Source organism: Chanodichthys erythropterus, chromosome 23 (genome assembly GCF_024489055.1).
Source record: "Chanodichthys erythropterus isolate Z2021 chromosome 23, ASM2448905v1, whole genome shotgun sequence".
Classification (NCBI taxonomy): Eukaryota; Metazoa; Chordata; class Actinopteri; order Cypriniformes; family Xenocyprididae; genus Chanodichthys; species Chanodichthys erythropterus.
In genome coordinates, this window is record NC_090243.1 from 13,660,428 (window position 1) to 13,680,204 (window position 19,777).

The window sequence follows — 19,777 nt, forward strand, 5'->3', positions numbered from 1 at the left end:
AGTAAATGTAAGATAAACATTTACTGGACTGAAGCAACTTAATTATATATACTATTTTTAACGTTAAAACTATTTTTAAAATTAAAACTACTTTTTACATTTTTTTTTTTTGATAGGCGGGGGAACATTTATTCGTCCATCACCCAATTATCATTGATTTGCAAAAAGCAAAAAATTGCTATGAGCTATAAAAAACAGATGTATAATATGATGCTCAAAAAAATTGCATATATATTTATATACAAGTTTGCATGTATTTTTTTTTTATTTTATTTTAATATATGTCTCTCTCACACACACACGCACGCACGTGTATCGTTGTGGGGACTCTCGGCAAATAAATGGTAATTGAGAAATGGCCAAATAAATGTTCCCCAAAAGCATGTTGTGTCATATTTGACATTTAAATACACATGAAAAAAATGTAAAAATATGTAAATGTAAAATGTAAAAAAGGAGGCATGAATAATCAAGTAAAGCCAAGTTGCTTCAGTCCAGTAAATGTTTATCTTTACATTTACTTTATAAAAATAATTAAAGATTTATGAGTAAGACCTTGATTAAAAAAAACTACGAACAATCAATTAGAGTGCAGAAGGCACGAAGTATATTGACAGAATTTTCTGCAAAGTTTTGGCCATATACTGATAAATAGGTCCTACAAATTTCCATTTTAAATAGGCTAATATATTCATAAATAGGCATTTACTGTTTAACAGAATTTTACAGAGAATGTTTGCTTTAAGTTATGAGATAAGTTTTAAACAATTTGGCGGTCCGTAACGCTTTTCAGTTCTTTGTTCAATCAAAATGAACCAAATGAAAAGTTGGCCTGTCATTTTAATTTTTCATTTCTTTAGAATAATTAACAAACGGATAATTGTCACTCAGTTTAGTTTGCGATTCTAAAAGTTTGTGTTGTTGCGTCCGAGTTTGATTGCTGAACAAACATAAAAAACGACTCATTATTCTGATTTTCCATTTAAATAATTAGCGCTCGCGGTTGGACCGCAGCAGTACCGCATAGGCCTTTGGCACGTCTGCCAATGCAATCATTTATCGCCTGCCCTACATTATGTCAGAACGTGGCAACGTGCTGATGGACAGCAAAGCAGCTTTCAGACACGACATTCTCCTCTTCTTTATAGTTATTTTGAGGCAGCTTCTATGGTGTTATTGTAATCACTATTGTCAAGAGAGTGTAGTGGAGCCGGGATAGGAGGAAAAAATGGGCTATTTTTTAGAATTTTGCGTTCCCCAGAGAAAGTTTCTGTTGTCTCCGGACAAACACTTCCTGTTTAACGTCTCGCTGGCAGTGTTTCAGACAGCTCTACAGTACGTTCACAATGGAGAGGTTCATGGAGTTTTACTTTGAACTTGGACTTAAAAAGAAATAGGGTCAGTGCATAACTCAAGGAGTTCAGTAAAGTTCCTGGATCAATAACTCGTGAGCTAAACGTTTTTTTAAAAACACAGATGACACCTTTCCATTGAGCTACAACCTAATTCCGCTCAATATTGATCCCTTTATGCAGGCGACTGAGAGACAAGTCCGAAGGGATCGTCTGCAAAGTGCAAAACCCGAAAAAAAATAGTTAATAACTTCAATGTTACACACTGTAGTGTCACCAAATTCAGTTTAAACATCAGTGGTCTCCTACAACATAGTACAACACTTAGTTTGATAAAACGTTCTTTTGCATCATCTTTATTATTTTTTATTGTTAAAAATATTTAATAACTTCAACGTAACACACTTACAAAATACAGTTCACACCCCTCACATCAGTGCTCTCTCCTACTTAGTTTGATAAAATGTTTTTTACATAATCATAACAAAATCATTTTCATTTTCACAAAATCATAACAATTAGGCTATATGCACAAAAGCACATTTTTTCAAATTAAGTACTATTATAATCATCAAGAGAGCATCGATGTGTGGACTGAATTTGATGGCATTACACTGCATAAATAGTGAAGTTATTAAATATTGTTTTATAATACAAATCATAAAGATTATGCAAAAGCACATTTTTCCAAACTAAGTGTTGTAGTGTGGCCAGCAGGAGAGCACTGATGTGTGAACTGAATTTGGTGACAGTACAGTACAGTGTGTTCAAGTTATTGAATATTTTTTGTACGCTTTTCGGATTTTGCACTTTGCAGACGGTCCCTTCGGACTTGTCTCTCAACCGCCTGCTCATATTAGGCTTGTTCGAGATGAACTACACTAACCTGCCGGTTTAAAAAAAAAAAAAAAAAAAAAAAATTGGACTCAAGGAAAAAGAAAGAGAGTGAGGGGAAGGAAGAATGGAAAGATCAAACCAGAAATGAGGAAAAGAGAAGCAATATATCGAATGACACAATCATAGTAAGTAAAAAGTGTTTTATGTTATTCATGGCAGAGGTTATAAATTGTTCAGCGCAGACTGAAAGAAGAAAATATACAGATAATATTGAGATCAGCAGAGAGGTGTGAAATGGTTAGATAATACAGTCAAGAAGCATGGGATGGACAATCTTGATGTTGTAAAATTGTGGCAACAGATTACAAGCAATATTATTAATTAAACAAATAAGAATTGAGTAAGAATTAATCAAATTAATTCCTTAAAGAGGATGTTTTGTTTTATACATTTTTGCAATATTACTTGAAACTGTCTTTACTAACTGATAAAAGACTATTTATTAGGTGCACTGAAATTAATAATATTAATATACATCATCTGTGCAGGAGGTAGGGCCTTAAAAACATCAGCCAATCGTTTACGCGATCATCGCATAAACGATTGGCCCTCTGGCTTGTCAATCACTGCCGTGACGTTCCTTGTGAGAGACGAGCGCGGCTGCGCGCTCCACTAACTTTCCACACTCCACAGACGCCACATGCGATGTTTTTGTCAGGAGACAGGAGTAACAACTGCAGATTATGAGTTACCTGCGGTGAGTCAGACATAATGAATCCACTAACACGACACAGCGAATGCCGGTGGTAAACACTCATGTTCCAATACTGGTGCATGAGTTTTGGGAGGCGTTCCCTCAAAATGAACTGTGAAGGTGGGGGGTTGTTCTTACGCATGCGCTCATTTCAAAAACTGTCTTTGGTTTCTCAGTCTACTAAAAAAAAGATCCTCTGTATCACCTTTAAAAGTCAAAATGAGTAAATTAAACAAAAATATCTGAATAACAGACAGATGTTAAAGATGAATTAAGAACTCTATTTTTTTATTGCCAACATTGAAGACCTGATGATAACAAACAGAATCACAGAAGGAAAGAGAAACACAAGAACTACAAATGACTTCAGCCATATAGTTTCAGATGAAATCAACTGAAAAGACATTAAATCTCTCTAACATATACTGACTTTATTTCTGTCATAAGTCTACAGTTCTTTTTGAGAAAGTTTAGTTGCCAATGTTTCATTGAAAATATCTGGTTACCATTGTGGTGATTGATTAGTGTTTCTTTAGTTGGGCAGTTTGACTTTACTATTTGTAAGAGTGTTTATTAAAGCACATAATTCATTACAAGAGAAACCATAAACAAAAATGATCAGATGCAAAAGTTTTAATAATCGTACAGTAAAATTATTGACTAATATCATAACTGACCAAAAGTAGTTATTCGATATTAATAGATGTTCACAAATAGATGTTGCACAGATCAGACATTATTGTTTTCTTTTTTCATGAATCTCAACAACAGTGACAAGCAACATATTCTGATAAACTGATCAACTCTGAACATTAGAAAACAAGCTACTAAAAAGTCACAGAAAAACAGCAAAATTTAAATAGTGAGAATAAAGAAAATATTCTGCAGCAATGCATGATGGGAGGCATGGATGAATTTTGATTGGTGGCAATTTAACTTGCTTAGTACATTGAACTTAAATATACTATGTAATAACTACAAAGTAATTAATATTACAAAACATTTTAAGTTAAATGAACTCAAATTATTAAGTTTGCATTACTTAATCATTACTTCATTACCATCATTACCAGTTTCCTCAAATTTTTTAAGTAAATCCAACTTATGTGTAGGATTTTTTTTTATTATTATTTATTAATACACAGACATACTGAATCAGCATATTAATCTCAACTATGGTGACAAACTTAAAGGAACACTCCACTTTTTTTGAAAATAGGCTCATTTTCCAACTCCCCTAAAGGTAAACAGTTGAGTTTTACTGTTTTCGAATCCATTCAGCCGATCTCCGGTTCTGGCGGTACCACTTTTAGCATAGCTTAGCATAGATCATTGAATCTGATTAGACCGTTAGCATTGCGCTTAAAAATGACCAAAGAGTTTTGATATTTTTTCTATTTAAAACTTGACTCTTCTTTAGTTAAATCGTGTACTAAGACCGACAGAAAATGAAAAGTTGCGATTTTCTAGGCTGATATGGCTAGGAACTATACTCTCATTCAGGCGTAATAATCAAGGAACTTTGCTGCCGTATCATGGCTGCAGCAGGCGCAATGATATTACGCAGCGTCTCTCTCAAATACATCTCCATGGTTGCAAGGCACGTTCCCTGTGCAAGCAGGGGCTCACGGGCGCTGCGTAATATCATTGCACTGCTGCAGCCATGGAACGGCAGCAAAGTTCCTTTATTATTACGCCTGAATGAGAGTATAGTTCCTAGCCATATCAGCCTAGAAAATCACAACTTTTTATTTTCCATCGGTCTTAGTACACGATTTAACTACAGAAGAGTCAAGTTTTAAATAGGAAAAATATCAAAACTCTTTGGTCATTTTTAAGCGTGATGCTAACGTTCTAATCAGATTCAATGAACTATGCTAAGCTATGCTAAAAGTGGTACCGCCAGAACTGGAGATCGGCTGAATGGATTCGAAAACGGTAAAACTCAACTGTTCACTGATATCCATCATGGTGACTTCAAATGAAACTTTTATTTTCATTAAACAAGAAATAAAGTCTACCTGGTTAGAAAAAAGTAAAGCTGCTAAGCCCTGTCTGTGAAACTGGGCCTTAATGTCTTTTATCTTCAGTTGATTTCATCTGAGGCTGCAGCTGAAGTCATTTGTTCTTGTGTTTCTCTTTCCTTCAGTGATTCTGTGTGTTATCATCAGGTGTCTTCATTGTTGGCAATAAAAACTAGAGTTCTTAATTCTTTGATGTCTGTCTGTTATTCAGATATTTTTGTTTAAATTTTACTTAAATTTTTACTAATTTTAAATGATTGACTTTTAAGAAATTTGATTCATTCTTACTCAATTCCTATTTGCTGAATTTAATTAATAATATTGCTTGTAATCTGTTGCCACAATTGAGATATAACATATTACTTTTTACAGTGTGTGTTATGAACTGCCTTAGCCGCTCTCACAAGTTGTGTGAAAACTGCAACGAATCTCAGACGAAGTGCAGATTCTGGTTTTCAGCTTGGAAATAACACAATGGTGAAAGTGAAAGTGAAAGTATAAGTGTAGAGTGTATATGATGCCCGATGAATATGTGCAGTGTCCTGGCCGCAATAAGGAGTTATTTTTGTGTCTTTTTTATTCAATCAAACATAGTCTACTGTGTTTGATAGCAAATTTAATTAGGCCTACAAAACTCTTTGCAGTGCGAGAAACTAGCCTATTTGTTTTCTTTGGTGCAGTATTCACAAACACACACATGCTCTCTGTTCTGCTGTCATTGTCTGCGAATCAAAAACTTTTGCTTGCGAGCTGAAAAGTTTTGAACTCAAGTGAAGCTGCACTTCAGTGGGCGCAGAGCCTGGACGTGCCTATTTTATAACACTTCGTCTTATATATTTTGGCTAAATCACAGAAAAAAAAAACAACAAAAAGAAAAAAAAACACAGCAACTGAAAACTATAACCTGTAAGTTGATGAAAACATATTGTGATGCACTTGTGATGAAAACATATTGTGACTGCCTAAGAGGTGGCGCTTAATGATGGAAAAACATGTTGCTGGTCAAAAACTTTGTGCACTTAACTTTTAGGGATAATCTCATTATTTTAATGAGATATTGAAAATGGCTTTTTTTGCTTATAACTTCTGATGGCTTTGTCCAAAAATCATAAATTTGGTCTCATTATAGATTTAGGGCATTATGCCGAGTCAAATGATCTAAAATTTTTACATATCAGCCATTTTGGCCGTCGGCCATTTTGAATTTTGTGCTAAAATGCTGTAATTTACGAACACAGTAGCATATCGTTACGAAACTTGGTATGCGTCTTTGGCACCATGTCCTTACAATACTCAAAAAGTTTTGGTGCAGCGCCACCTTGTGGTCAAAAGTTATAACAAAATTTACAAAATGCTAATAACTTTTGACTATATTAACCGATTGTAATGAAACTGGTCTCAGTAGATTCCTTGGGTCATGCTGAGAACATAGATATAAAATTTGACATAGTCGACTGAACTTCCTGTCCGCAATATTGTTTTTCTTTAAAAACCTACTTTTTCGAACTCCTCCTAGACCGTTGCTCAGATTTTCACCAAAATTTAACCGTATCATCTTCAGACCATGCTGACAAAAAGTTATGGATTTCAATATGATATATCAAACCGTTTTCATATACCGGAGCAATGATTTTGAGGCATGATGCAAAACTCACTCTTTAAGCCATATCTCTGCAATGCTTTGACATTATTGACACCAAACTTTGCAAGTGTCATTATCAATTTGGACACAGCGCCACCTATTGGTCGAAAGTGATGAACCAGTAAATCCTCATTTTTGATTATTTTTCAGCTTGTTTGCCTAGAATGATCTTAATAGGTCTTTAATTGCTCACTGTTGCAGTTGATCTGATGCTCACAGCCATGTTGGCTGGCTTATTGTGCCGTTTTTGTGGTTGGCCCCGTAATTGCTGCTTGCAGCTATATTTCAGTTTGAAATCAAGTTTTCTTGTGCTGCGTGTAAGCTATTGCAACAAAGTTACCCTATTGTAAAGACACAAACACAGAGTGAGCAAATGTTTAAGTGAGATTATTGTAATGGTAATTGATCAATGTAACATTATATAACATTATTGACAATGCTTAAATATGCAAATAAAAGCCTAAATTAAAATCTGTTCATTGTATAAAGTGGACATGTCTCTTCAAAAGACTTTTTTTCAAAAGGCTCCATTTAAATTGATTACTGTTATGAGTCTTGTGCTTTGTGAAGCTTTAAAAATAATGATTGCCTTGACAAAATGGATGGAAAAAAAAGTTAGATATTAAAATATCTACGGTATACAGTATGTGGCGATTTTTCCCATGGTATTTAAAATGATACTGAACATTGATCATTTTCAAGGTATTGTATTGAAGTTAGAAATTCCAATATTGTAGTAGTAGTAGTACTTTATTGTCACTGGTCACAGGTACCAGCGAAATTAGCCATCAATCTGTCCATACATACAATATGACAAGGGGGTAGACAGGACAGAAAGACAGAGAATTAAGGAAAAAATACAGCATAACATGAGGGAGGAGAGGAGAGAAGAAAAAAAAACCCCAGACTATGCTCCTGTGGGGAGTACAGTGTGGGAACAGGAAAAAAACACCTCAGCAACATAAGCACACAATCATAAAAAACACACGAATTGCAACAGGGGAGGTGAGTGGGGGGTGGAGGTAACCCAGCACAGGCAAGCAGCCATCCGGTCCTGCAGCCATTCTCGGCACTGGTCACAGACCCGCTTGTCAGACTGGCGGTACAAAGCGGCGAAGGCAAGGACCTTTGTGACCAATAATTCATCAATAAGGTGAAAGCGCTTTCTTTAAAGTAGCTATTTTCTACTTAGATCTATGATTTGATTGAATATTTTTGATAATTTATTAAATATCGCCAGCTAAAAAGTAATTTGTAATTTTAGTACTTTGTGTTTGTTTTTGAGAAGAGTAATTTGTACTTTTACTCAAGTACTTTTTTGACGCCAGTGCTCTTACTTGTAATTGAGTATTATTTCAGCAATGTAACAGTACTTGTACTTGAGTAAAAAGTTTCAGTACTCTTTCCACCACTGTAGACATGTCATATGATCTTTATATCAGTGATCATAAACCTATGACGAAAATACAGGGGTAGGGAACCAAAAAATCCTGTGCCAAATGAACAGAACACAATAAAACAGCTATTATCACCCATGTGGAGTTCAAGAGTTCATAAAATGCTGTTACAATAAAATATAATTAAACTTTGGATTTAGTTAGGCCATTATGTCATCAGCCATGCACGGTCACTCTCTTGAACATAAAAAACTGAGCACTCTGAAATGGCTCGTATTAATTTCCATGAATGGTCCATAACCTAACGGATGTAAATTATGATAAAAAAATATATTTCTTTTTAAATCTTTTAATGTATAAAATGTATGTTTCATTACACTGTTAGACCTTGCCAGGCTTTTTTACAGTAAAATACTGGCAACACTGTTGCCAGTAATTTACTGTTGATTGTACAGTTATTTACTGTAATCTACAGTATGTTACTGTAAAGATACCATGCACTAAATTAAAACTTGTGTTACCTGATTCATTTGCAGAAACCAACTGCCTCAAATTGTCTGACTGCCATTTAAATTTACAAACTAATTGTCAGGGACTGTGCTGGTATAAATCACACGAACACGAAGATAATGAAGATAAAGCTGACTTTAATAATTCAACAGGCACAGGAAAGTAACACACATCCATACACAAACGAGACAGGACAACAAAGAACAGAAACCAGGGAACTAAATACACAGATAATTAACTATAATGACAAACAGCTGTGATGAATGTGATGAGTGTCCATGGTGACTGATTGTGGCAGGAAACTAGACAAAGGAAACACAAATGACTGAAGGTATCAAACTAAAAGTCCATGAACACTAAAACGAACATAGCATAACCATGACACTAATATTTATTATATGCTAACAATGTGAGCATATTATGAACTTATTTCATTAGTAAATAAGTTCATTTGTAAATAAAGAGATTTGCACTGCCTCAACAACTACACAGTGACCATCTGTTAAATAAAACAACACACAACATATCACCAATGTCTCTTGATCTTCTCCAGAACTTAAGCATAGGCTCTACTCTTCAGCACAATGGTGACCCACAAAACTCAATTTTACAGTAAACTGTAAAACATATATAACTGTTTTTTTAACTTACAGTTTGTTACTGTTAAAATACATTTTGTGGGTGTGTCTTTTTATCTTACACCTTTAACCCTTTCAACCCCACAGGAACATCCTCTGTCCACACTACAAGTAAAATTAACATTGACGCTGTGTTGCAGTGAGATAATTAAGTCAATATTTAAGTGATGATTGAGCATTAATGATGAACACCTGCTGTTAACAAGCAGAACTACTGAAAAGAGGAACAAGAATGGAAAAAAATACGAGCACATTATTACACTTATTACTGACCAGTTTAACTTTATTTCTACAGAAGATCTTATTGAGAATAAACAGAAGTTTAGATGTTGATGTTTTATTGAAAATGTTTGGTTTGATGTTACCATCGAGGAGATCTGTGTTTGCTTTAATTGAGCTCTTGACCCATGACTTTTTATGCATCAGATTTTGTTTTTTCTTTGGTTGCTTAAACTAGTTTGCAAGTCACATTTGTTATAGCAGAAACAAATGTGGAGAAAAAAATCATTGAGTGCTGCTATATATGTATTGGTGAAGACATAACCATCAGTCTTGATTCAATGAATTCATACCATGTTTCATCCCTTTTTACATTATTAACTGACTAAATTTTTTATGTTATCTCTGTGAAACTACAGCAAGAGTTCCAACAATCAACTAAAAAGAGTTTATTTTTAAACACCATGCACAAAAAACATTATTTAGACACACACAAATATAAAAAATCAGCACATAAAAAAGGACCATTCAGCTGCATAATTTATTCATGCTGCAGTGCATGCTGGGAGTTTTGTACTATGCTGGCATCCAGCATGCATTGCAACATTAAACTTTTGGATGTCACCATTGTTGAGATTCATATTCTGATGTCTGATGTCTCTCCTGTCCAAGGTAAGCAGGAACTCAAAATATTTTATGCATTATATGACTTTTATATTCTCCTAAAAAACTAAAACATTGCTGACTCTTTTGTTAAGTCACAGACAATATAATCATAAAATACTCATTAAATCAGAAAGAGCTCAGCGAATTAGACTAGACCAAGATGATTACAGCATCACCACAACAGCCAAAAAACCTGATCAACTTCATGTTGGCTTTTTCCTGCCATAACAAATGTGCTTTATAAACACTATAAACACAGCCAGAGAAAGCTAATGTTAAAGAGTCAAGATCAAAACTAAAGCAGACACTGGTCACCGTGATGGTGACTGCAAACTTCAATAAATTTTTATTTTCAATAAAACATCTACATCCAAATCTTTTAATTCTTAACAAGAACTTCTGTACATGTATGAAAAAATAATGTCAAACTGCTTTGTGAACTGGTTTGACACTCAGTGTGGCTGAAGTCAGTTGTAGTTCTTGTGTTTCTGCTGGTCTCTTGTTTTTTTCTGGTCTTGTTTCTCTGTCCTTCAGTGATTCTGCTTATCAGGTGTTCATCTGTGTCTGAATTCACTCTCTCCTTCTCATTCACTCTGTCAAGTGTACTATAATAGTGAACTAATGTAGGCAATAGTGAATAAGAGTATAGGGTGTGATTTGGAACACAGCCTCTGAGTGTCGACTTTGAGCAATGTTAACCCACAGTATATTCCTGTAGGCTACTTTCTCGAAAATTACAAATATTACCCAGAATGCATTACTGTTTAATGGAAAATGGTTTGTTACTGTCAGAACTTGGCCTTTTTTCTGCAGCAAGGTTTAACAGTGTAGGGCCTGTGTTGTATTATTAAATGGTAAGGTCTAGCCTTTTTTTATTGCAATCTTTGGAACAATGAACATACAAGGGCAATAACGAATAATAAATTACATAAAAACATAAGCTTCTAAAATTAACCACTACAATAATAATAAATAAATAATTAAAAGAAAAGTAATGAAATGAAAAGAAAAGAAAAGAAAAAAGTGAAAGCAATAAGAAAACCACATGTCCATAAACAGTACAAATAAGTTAAAAGTTTGTGAAGTTGTTCAATGAATGTAGGGTGACCGGACGTTCCATTTTTCCAGGGACAGTCCCGTATTTCAGCTCTATTTTTAGTGTCCTGACTTATTGAGGAAAAAATCATGTTTTGTCCCGTATTTCATCTAATTTCTTTACGAGGTAGTAGGAGTACTGTTACATGAGAACACCCAAACAAACAAATTTAGGCTACCATCAAATCACAATTCGTTTTCGATTAACTTGCAGTTAGTGAAGGCGGGATGGGTACTGATCGAATGGCACACATCAGAAGCACCCTCTCTCTCTTGTGCGCATGATCCCAGTTCTCAGACAGTGCGAGACAGTTTAGAGTTCCTTGCGCCAGAATGCTCAAATACACACACGGTTGTTAACATGTAATCTCACGTAAATACAGTCGGTTATGGCTTAAGTTTACGTGAACAGGTGGGTGAAAACTGGATATGTGTCAGTAGCCTGTATTACATCCATGCCTATAGCTGTCTGTGTCATTAATATTAATCAAACAACTAAAGATTTTAAATGTATATGTTAAGTAAACCTACTGAAAAGCAAGTTTATTTAATTTGTATCACTTTCATATTTCTGCTTCTTATATATATATATATATATATATATATTATATATATATAGGGCGTTTCCTAGGTGGCAAGTTGTTTCTAGGAGGCAAGGGAGGCAGTGCCACCTTAAAAAAAAAAAAAAAGAAAACTGGATGAGAAAATAACATTTTATTAAATTAACATTTATTCTAATGTTAATGTAATGTTCTGGGAACGTTAGTTTTTGGTTTTGGTTTGTAGAACACTATTCTAGCGTTAATCTAACGTTCTGGGAATGTTCGTTTTTGGTTTGTAGAACGTTATTCTAATGTTAATTTAATATTCTGGGATTATTAGTATTTGGTTTGTAGAACATTATTCTAATGTTATTCTAACTTTCCCACAATGTTAGTTTTTGGTTTGTGGAATGTTATTCTAACGTTAATGTAATGTTCTGGCAATGTTAGTTTTTGGTTTGTAGAATGTTATTCTAACATTAATATAACGTTCTGGAAACATTAGTTTTCGGTTTGTAGAACGTTATTCTAATGTTAATTTAATGTTCTGGGAATGTTAGTTTTTGGTTTGTAGAACGTTATTTTAACGTTATTCTAACTTTCCCACAATGGTAGTTTTTGGCTTGTAGAACATTATTCTAATGTTAATGTAACATTCTGTGAATGTTTTGGTTTGTAATACATTATTCTAACATTAATGTAATGCTCTGGGTACGTTAGTTTTTGGTTTGTAGAACATTATTCCAACGTGAATGTGACGTTCTGGGAATGTTAGTTTTTGGTTTGTAGAATGTTATTCTTTAACATCCATAACATTTTTATAATATTCCCAGAAAGTTATTTTAGGTTATTTAAAAATAATCACCTTGCAACATTCTGTGAATGTTATTTTATTGTTACAAAAAATTTATATAAATCCTAAAAAGAACAGTCCTCTAATGTTAGTATTTGGTTTCCAAAAAATTAACGTCTGGGGAACTTTCTGTGTTTGCTGGGTTGCCCACCCGTCCCATCCCATATTTCACCATGAGAAATCAAGTCACCCTAAGTGGGTGTGAAAAATGAATACAAGCTCTAACAACAAAATACTCTGTAAGCATTGGACAATATCTTGGCTCCATCCCCAAGGTCTAGCCTTCACAGGATTTCCTAATTGTGCCACCAGATTACCGATTTCCGATTACCGCTTGTGTCACCTAGCATGGTGTGAGATGTGAGCTGCCATCCTTATGTGGTATAATGAAACAGAAACTATGGATCCAGAATTTGTTTTTTGTTTTTTTTATACCTCACTGGAGGAAATGGCGGGGATGTTTCACTCCCGTGTGATGTATTTCAGGCTTAGCCAAGACCACAGCCAGGTAAGTTAAACTGGTTTACTGAATCCCATATCAGAGGCTGTGTCCTTAATTGCCAAATGACACTTTTAAATGTAAGTATTGGGTTTCAACTTATTTGAATGATCTAATGACCCAGATAGCAAGCAATAATCAAAACAATGTTGAATCAATGTTAATGTGTCAATGTTAACCGCACTGAATCAATATCACCTTTGCACCCGCAATTAATGTTGAAAAAATGTTGAAATTTCAACAAAAAATCAATGGTAATGGCACTGAATCAGTTAAAATGTGACGTTGGTTCAACATCATGCTTGCACTCTGCGAAAATGAAACACAACTACAACTGAGTTAAAGCCACGCAGCCTGAAATTAACTGAAAATAAAAGACAATAAATCTCTCAATGATTCTCTTTTAAAGGAGACATTGGATGCAAAATTCACTTTTACATGGTGTTTGGACATAAATGTGTGTTGGCAGTGTGTCTACACAACCACCCTATAATGATAAAATAGATCAAGCCGTTCAAAGTGACATAATTGACTGTCCCTTTAAACTAGATTAACATAAATCTGCTTTCTCTGTCATGGTTTAAAATATTCCTAGACTTAGTCTAGTCCAGAGTTTAATAAGCTGATTTCCTGGAGGAAGACAAGAGCTACTCCAGGACTAAATGTTTAATGTTCTATTATGTAAAAGTTTTTGTTACAGTTTGTGTTAGTTTTTGTTAAGTTTTGTTTGTTGCTATGTAAAGGACAAAACAAAAGCACTAACAATCATATGATTTTATATATATATATATATATATATATATATATATATATATATATATATACATACATACAGGTGCTGGTCATATAATTAGAATATCGTGAAAAAGTTCATTTTTTAATTGTAAATTATTTTTAAAAAATGAAACTTTCATTTATACTAGATTCCCTACATGTAAAGTAAAACATTTCAAAAGTTTTTTTATTTATTTTTTATTTGTTGATTAGAGCGTACAGCTAATGAAAGTCCAAAATCTAGTATCTCAAAATATTAGAATATTTACATTTGAGTTTCATTAAATGACCATTCCTACAGTATAAATTCTGGGTATCTCTTGTTCTTTGAAACCACACTAATGGGGAAGACTGCTGACTTGGCAATGGTCCAGGAGACAATCATTGACACCCTCCACAAAGAGAGTAAGTCACAGATGGTCATTACTGAATGTGGTGGCTGTTTACAGAGTGATGTATTAAAAAGCATATTAAATGCAAAGTTGACTAGAAGGAAGAAATTGGGTAGGCAAAGGTGCACATGCAACAGGGATGACCACAAGCTTGAGAATACTGTCAAGTAAAGCCGATTCAAACACTTGGGAGAGCTTCACAATGAGTTAAATGAAGCCGGAGTCAGCACATCAAGAGTCACCACACTCAGACATCTTCAGGAAAAGGACTACCAAGCCACTTCTGAAACAGAAACAACGTCAGAAGCATCTTACCTGGGCTAAGGAGAAAAAGAACTGGACAGTGAACAGTGGTCGAAAGTCCTCTTTTCATATTGAAATCATGGTCCCAGTGTCTGAAGGAAGACTGGAGAGGCACAGAATTCAAGCTGCTTGAAGTCTAGTGGGAAGTTTCTGAAGTTAGTAATGATTTGGGGGGCCGTGACATCTGCTGGTGTTGGTCCATTGTGTTTTATCAAGTGCAAAGTCAATGCAGCCATCTTCCAGGAGATTTTGGAGCACTTTATGCTTCCATCTGCTGACAAGCTTTATGGAGATGCTGATTTCCTTTTCCAGTAGGACTTTAGCACCTGCCCACAGTGCAAAAAACACTTCCAAGTGGTTTGCTGACCATGATATTACTGTGTTTAATTGGCCAGCCAACATGCCTGACCCCTGAATCTATCTACTTCACTGATGCTGTAATTTGTGCTAGGAGCAAGTCATTTGCTGTAATATGTGCTGCCGGCCAAGTATTGAGTGCACAAATGAACATACTTTAAAGAACTTGAACTTTTCTGTTTTGAAAATCTATTTTTTGATTGATCTTAGGAAATATTCTAATATTTTGAGATACTGGATTTTGGACTTTCATGAGCTGTACGCTCTAATTATCAAAATAAAAAAAAATAAAAAATAAAAAAAACTATTGAAATGTTTTACTTTACATGTAGGGAATCTAGAATATATGAAAGTTTCATTTTTAAAAATAATTTACAATAAAAAAATGAATTCATTACAAACAGATTTCCAGGCATTTCTTTTTTTCACTTACTGATGTATTTTGCTTGCTTTAAAATAACTATCGCTTGTTTAGTAATGTGTTTTTTTTTTTTTTTGGATTGCAGTCTTTTTCTTTTCCTTGGATTTGCTTCTCAGTTCCATGCAATTTTAAGCTTTTCTTGGTTCATTCCATGTTTTACAGGCAACCTCTCTCATGCTAATTTAGATTGTTTAGATGTTTTTTAAATTAATCTAGTTTATTTTAATTCAGGACTCCATAGTCCAGGTTTTAGTAATCTGTACTTAATCTGGGTTTCAGAAAGCCAATTTTTTTTATTAACTATTTTAGATTAAGGCCTATTCTGGCTTCATTTAAATCCTGTCCGGGAAACCGCCCCAACATGTTTGGCAGTTATTCACACAATATGATGACCATGTAGTTTTATTAGATTTTTTATAGCCTTGCTACATCAAGTGACAATAATTTTTAGGAACTAAAAAATTCACAAAAGTTGCCCAATCCAATCTAAAAATGTTTTTGATTCTTTGCCAGATACACCATAGGCCTACATGCAGTGCAGTCTTGGTTCTGAGTACCCAAACACTGCACATTTGCATGTCTCCCTATAAGCTGAGGCAGTTCAGGTACATAATGGGCTGATGAGTTAAATCAGGATTAGCAAGGCTATAAACATATATGTCATGGTGGTAGATGGGATTGGGAGATGTTTGTCCTATCCTTTCTGTCTATGTCATTCTCTGTGACTCTGTGATATATGCATATCTGCCAATGCAGTAGCTGTTTTCTCTCTCAGCAGCATGTGCATATTGCTTGTATTGTCTATTTCTCCATTACCCTGTGCAACTGTGTAGAGTGAAAAGTTACTTTATAAATATATGGCAATAGTCTTCAGGCTGATAGGTCCTTAACGTAATCTGCTAGCAATCACATTGTTATCTCATAGCACAGCTGATTGAATGTTGTTGAATCGGCAGCCAATGATTTCATTGCTAAAACATTTCAAACATAGTGTCAGTTTTTGCTGTTGCAGTTTGCAGCTCGCGTTCAGAAACAGTCCACCTTCCCCAGCTGCTGCTAGGTGGTCTTATGTATGTTTATGTGCAGCAGCGGCATGTGTTAAATGTTCACAGTAGCGTGACTGTGATTGTATCGAAACGGTTTGGCTGGCTGCAGACATGCACTCTCAGCTTCACGCACGCGTATTATAGACATGCACGCAGGTTCACGCACGCGCACCGCAGATATGCAATTGCACGCTTGTGCATGTGCACCTGAAGATGGGCATTACATTTAACAGGTTAAAGTTTACAAATCTACCAGTCTAAACACACCTTTAACCCTTAAATGCATGACTGTTTCACCAATCATTCTTACATATTCGGGTCTTTATCGACCCAGAACTATATCTAACATGGAAGGATCTCTACCTGTTGCGATAATATAAAACTCCTCTGATATTAGAGTAACAATTACAGAAGAATAAAATAAAGCATATTTTGTTACCTTTTGGAGCTTGAAAGGGCTCATTCTGAGCAGATGTTTTATGCCATCATCACTGTCCTCGTCAGAGCTCATTTCCCAGTAAATTCAGCAAATAATAGGCTAGTTTTATGTATGAGGCCATGAATATAAGCCCATTCGCGATCTCAAACGTATTCTCAAAACCATTTCATTTTCAACATCTTCAAAATCAATATTTCTATCACTAACAGCTTCACCAGATCCATCCAGAGGTGGAGATTCCAGGGGTCAGAAAGTAAAAGTCCTGCCATATTTTTATTCCACCCACTGAAGCATTAATGAGATAAATAAGTGATTAATTGAGTGATGATTGAGCATTATTGAAGACACCTGATGATAACAAGCAGAATCACCAAAGGAGAAAATCACAATTTTTAAGTTACCATCATCGAGGTCAGGGTTTGTTTTAGTTGAGATCTTGATCCTTGACTTTTTAATATTAGATTTTGATTAGGCAGTTTTAACTGCATTAAAACCAAACAGACAAGCAAAGTTAAAAGATGATCAGGTTTTGTTTTTACGTAAACATTATTTGATCTGATTCACTGAACACATTTAGAGCCCAATCTCTGAGTTAGATTGACATTATTGATTACAGCAGAACTGTGATTCTACAGCACAAGATCAGCTTTTACAATACATTTTTTTTTTAAGAATTCTGATTAAAAAAAAGTAGAGCTCATTTAAACACACAAACATCAAGAATCATCCTGTGAATCTCAACAGTGGTGGCCATCATAAAGCATGTTGCAGTGCATTCTGGGAGCCACCAATCAAAATTCATCCATGGCTCCCATCATGCATTGCTGCATGAATAAATTATGAGCTTAATTGTCTTAGTAATTTCATTTATTCTCACTATTAAAATTTAGCTGTTTTTCTGTGACTTTTTAGTAGCTTGTTTTCTGATGTTCAGAGTTGATCTGTTGATCAGAATATGTTGCTTGTCACCGTCGTTGAGATTCACAGGCTGATACTTGATGTTTGTGTGTGCCTAAAAGACTTCTTTTTTTTTCTTTTGTGATAAGGACTTTTTTTTTAAAAAAAAAATTGTATTGTATAAGCTGATCTTCTGCAGAATCACAGTGCTGCAGTAATCAATAATGTAAATCTAACTCAGAGACTGGGCTCTAAATGAGCTCAGTGATTCAGATCAAATAATGATTTCGAGAAAACATAACTTTGCTTGTCTGGTTGGTTTAAATGCAGTTTAAACTGCCCAAAGAAAATCTAATACTAAAAAGGCAAGGGTCAAGAGCTCAACTAAAACAAACCCTGACCTCGATGATGGTAACTTAAAAATTGTGATTTTCTCCTTTGGTGATTCTGCTTGTTATCATCAGGTGTCTTCAATAATGCTCAATCATCACTCAATTAATCACTTAATTATCTCATTAATGCTTCAGTGGGTGGAATAAAAATATGGCAGGACTTTTACTTTCTGACCCCTGGAATCTCCACCTCTGGATCCATCCAGTGACAGTTACAGTCCTATTTCATTGCGTTCAGTACTTGCTCTGCAGTAAATCACTGAGCCATTTCATGTTGTTATTATTATTTCGTTTTCTGTCTAAATGAGTCGTCACTTCAGCATTGTGTATCAGACACTGCCACCTTGTGGAATAAAGGTGAATCGCACTTATTCCGTCATCTAAGATTCAATTATTGTTGTGCAGAAAAATATATGTACACTCATACACACCTCGGGTCGTTTGCGACCCTATACAATTTTTACAAAAAATGAATACAAAAATAGGCATTCTTTTATAATTTTATGATTTTTTTCTTGTTATATTCTTTATAATGAATTGATTGAGGAATACCAACAAGGTTGATGTCTAACTTTAAAAAATGAACAAGGAGGAGGGTAGTGAATGACGTCCCGGGTCACAAAAGACCCGAGGTATGCATTTAAGGGTTAAACAAGCTGAATGCCAACAAGGTTGCATCCTCGCCAGCAAAAACCCTGACTGGAAAACGGATGAAATCTTCAACTTGCATTGAAGACATGGCAGACGGCATTTCTCTGGCATTGACGAAATAACAAGATACATTGGAAGAAGTTGTCCGGAACGCAGTGCATATTGCGATGAAAGATGTAACACAGTGCGTGCAGTCATTGACTGCCGAATTCCAATCACAGATGGCCGTCAAAGTGGACAACGTGAGACGAGAGGCCTGAAAGACATAGTCGGCTGCAAATCAGATGTGTCTAAACTTCAAGCAAAGCTGGCAGAGTTGGAAGATTGAGAAAGACGCAATAATATTCGAATTGTTGGGCTCGCACCGAACCGTGAGGGAGGCAACGTGATATGCTTTCTCATAGAAATGCTTCCAAAGTGGATCCCCTCGCTCTCAAACAGGCCGATAGAGATCAAAAGAGCCTACCGCATCTATGGACAGCAGAGGTCCACGGAGACTGGTCGCACTATGGTTTTTAAAGTGCTGAGATATCAAGACCAATCAGTCTATCTTAGAGGGGGCAAGAGAGGTGAGCAAGAGGGGACCAATTCTGGATTGCAAGAATCGGCTGAAATTCTTTGCTGACTACAGCGCCTACGCTTTGCAAAGGCGAAGAAGCTTTGCTGATACACGGAAGGAGTTGCGAGCTTCAGGAATCCAATCTTTTTTTATCTTTTTTGTTCAGAATCCTTTGGTTAAAGATTATTCTTTCTTTTCTTCAAGGCATCAGACGCATTCTAGAATAGATTATATTTTATGTTCTCGTGAATTCAGGATGTGTTTTGAGAGCATCGCAATCCTTCCTGCTGTAATATCTGACCACAACCCTCTTCTCACAAAGTTTATTTATTGCTCACATGAGAGGTCTCCAAGATGGCAATTTATTATAACTGTTCTACAAGATTCTGCATTTTTAATATATTTTAGAAATAAATTGAAAGACTTTCTGAGCATAATCCTCAATAGTGTGGTAACCACATGATGGTATGGATGGCTACAAAAGGCTTTATTAGAGATTTCGTTATATCTTTCTCATC

At 35.1% G+C, this 19,777-nt stretch overlaps 1 protein-coding gene across 7 annotated transcripts in view; it reads left to right on the forward strand.

Annotated features, from left to right (window-relative positions):
- The first annotated feature begins 2,240 nt into the window (after window positions 1–2,240).
- LOC137013663 (60 kDa lysophospholipase-like) overlaps window positions 2,241–19,777 on the forward strand; it is a 57,527-nt gene continuing 39,990 nt past the window's right edge. For 2 of the 7 annotated variants that reach the window (XM_067377637.1, XM_067377638.1), the window contains exon 1: window positions 12,873–13,037. Coding sequence is in view for 2 of the 7 variants with exons in the window: in XM_067377634.1 (XP_067233735.1) it covers window positions 12,906–13,037 (132 nt within the window). In the remaining 5 variants the exon portion in view is untranslated. Of the gene's footprint in view, window positions 2,375–7,752; window positions 7,763–10,012; window positions 10,046–12,871; window positions 13,038–19,777 lie in introns of those variants that run through there. The other 5 variants (XM_067377635.1, XM_067377636.1, XM_067377639.1 and 2 more) reach the window with 5 other exon arrangements.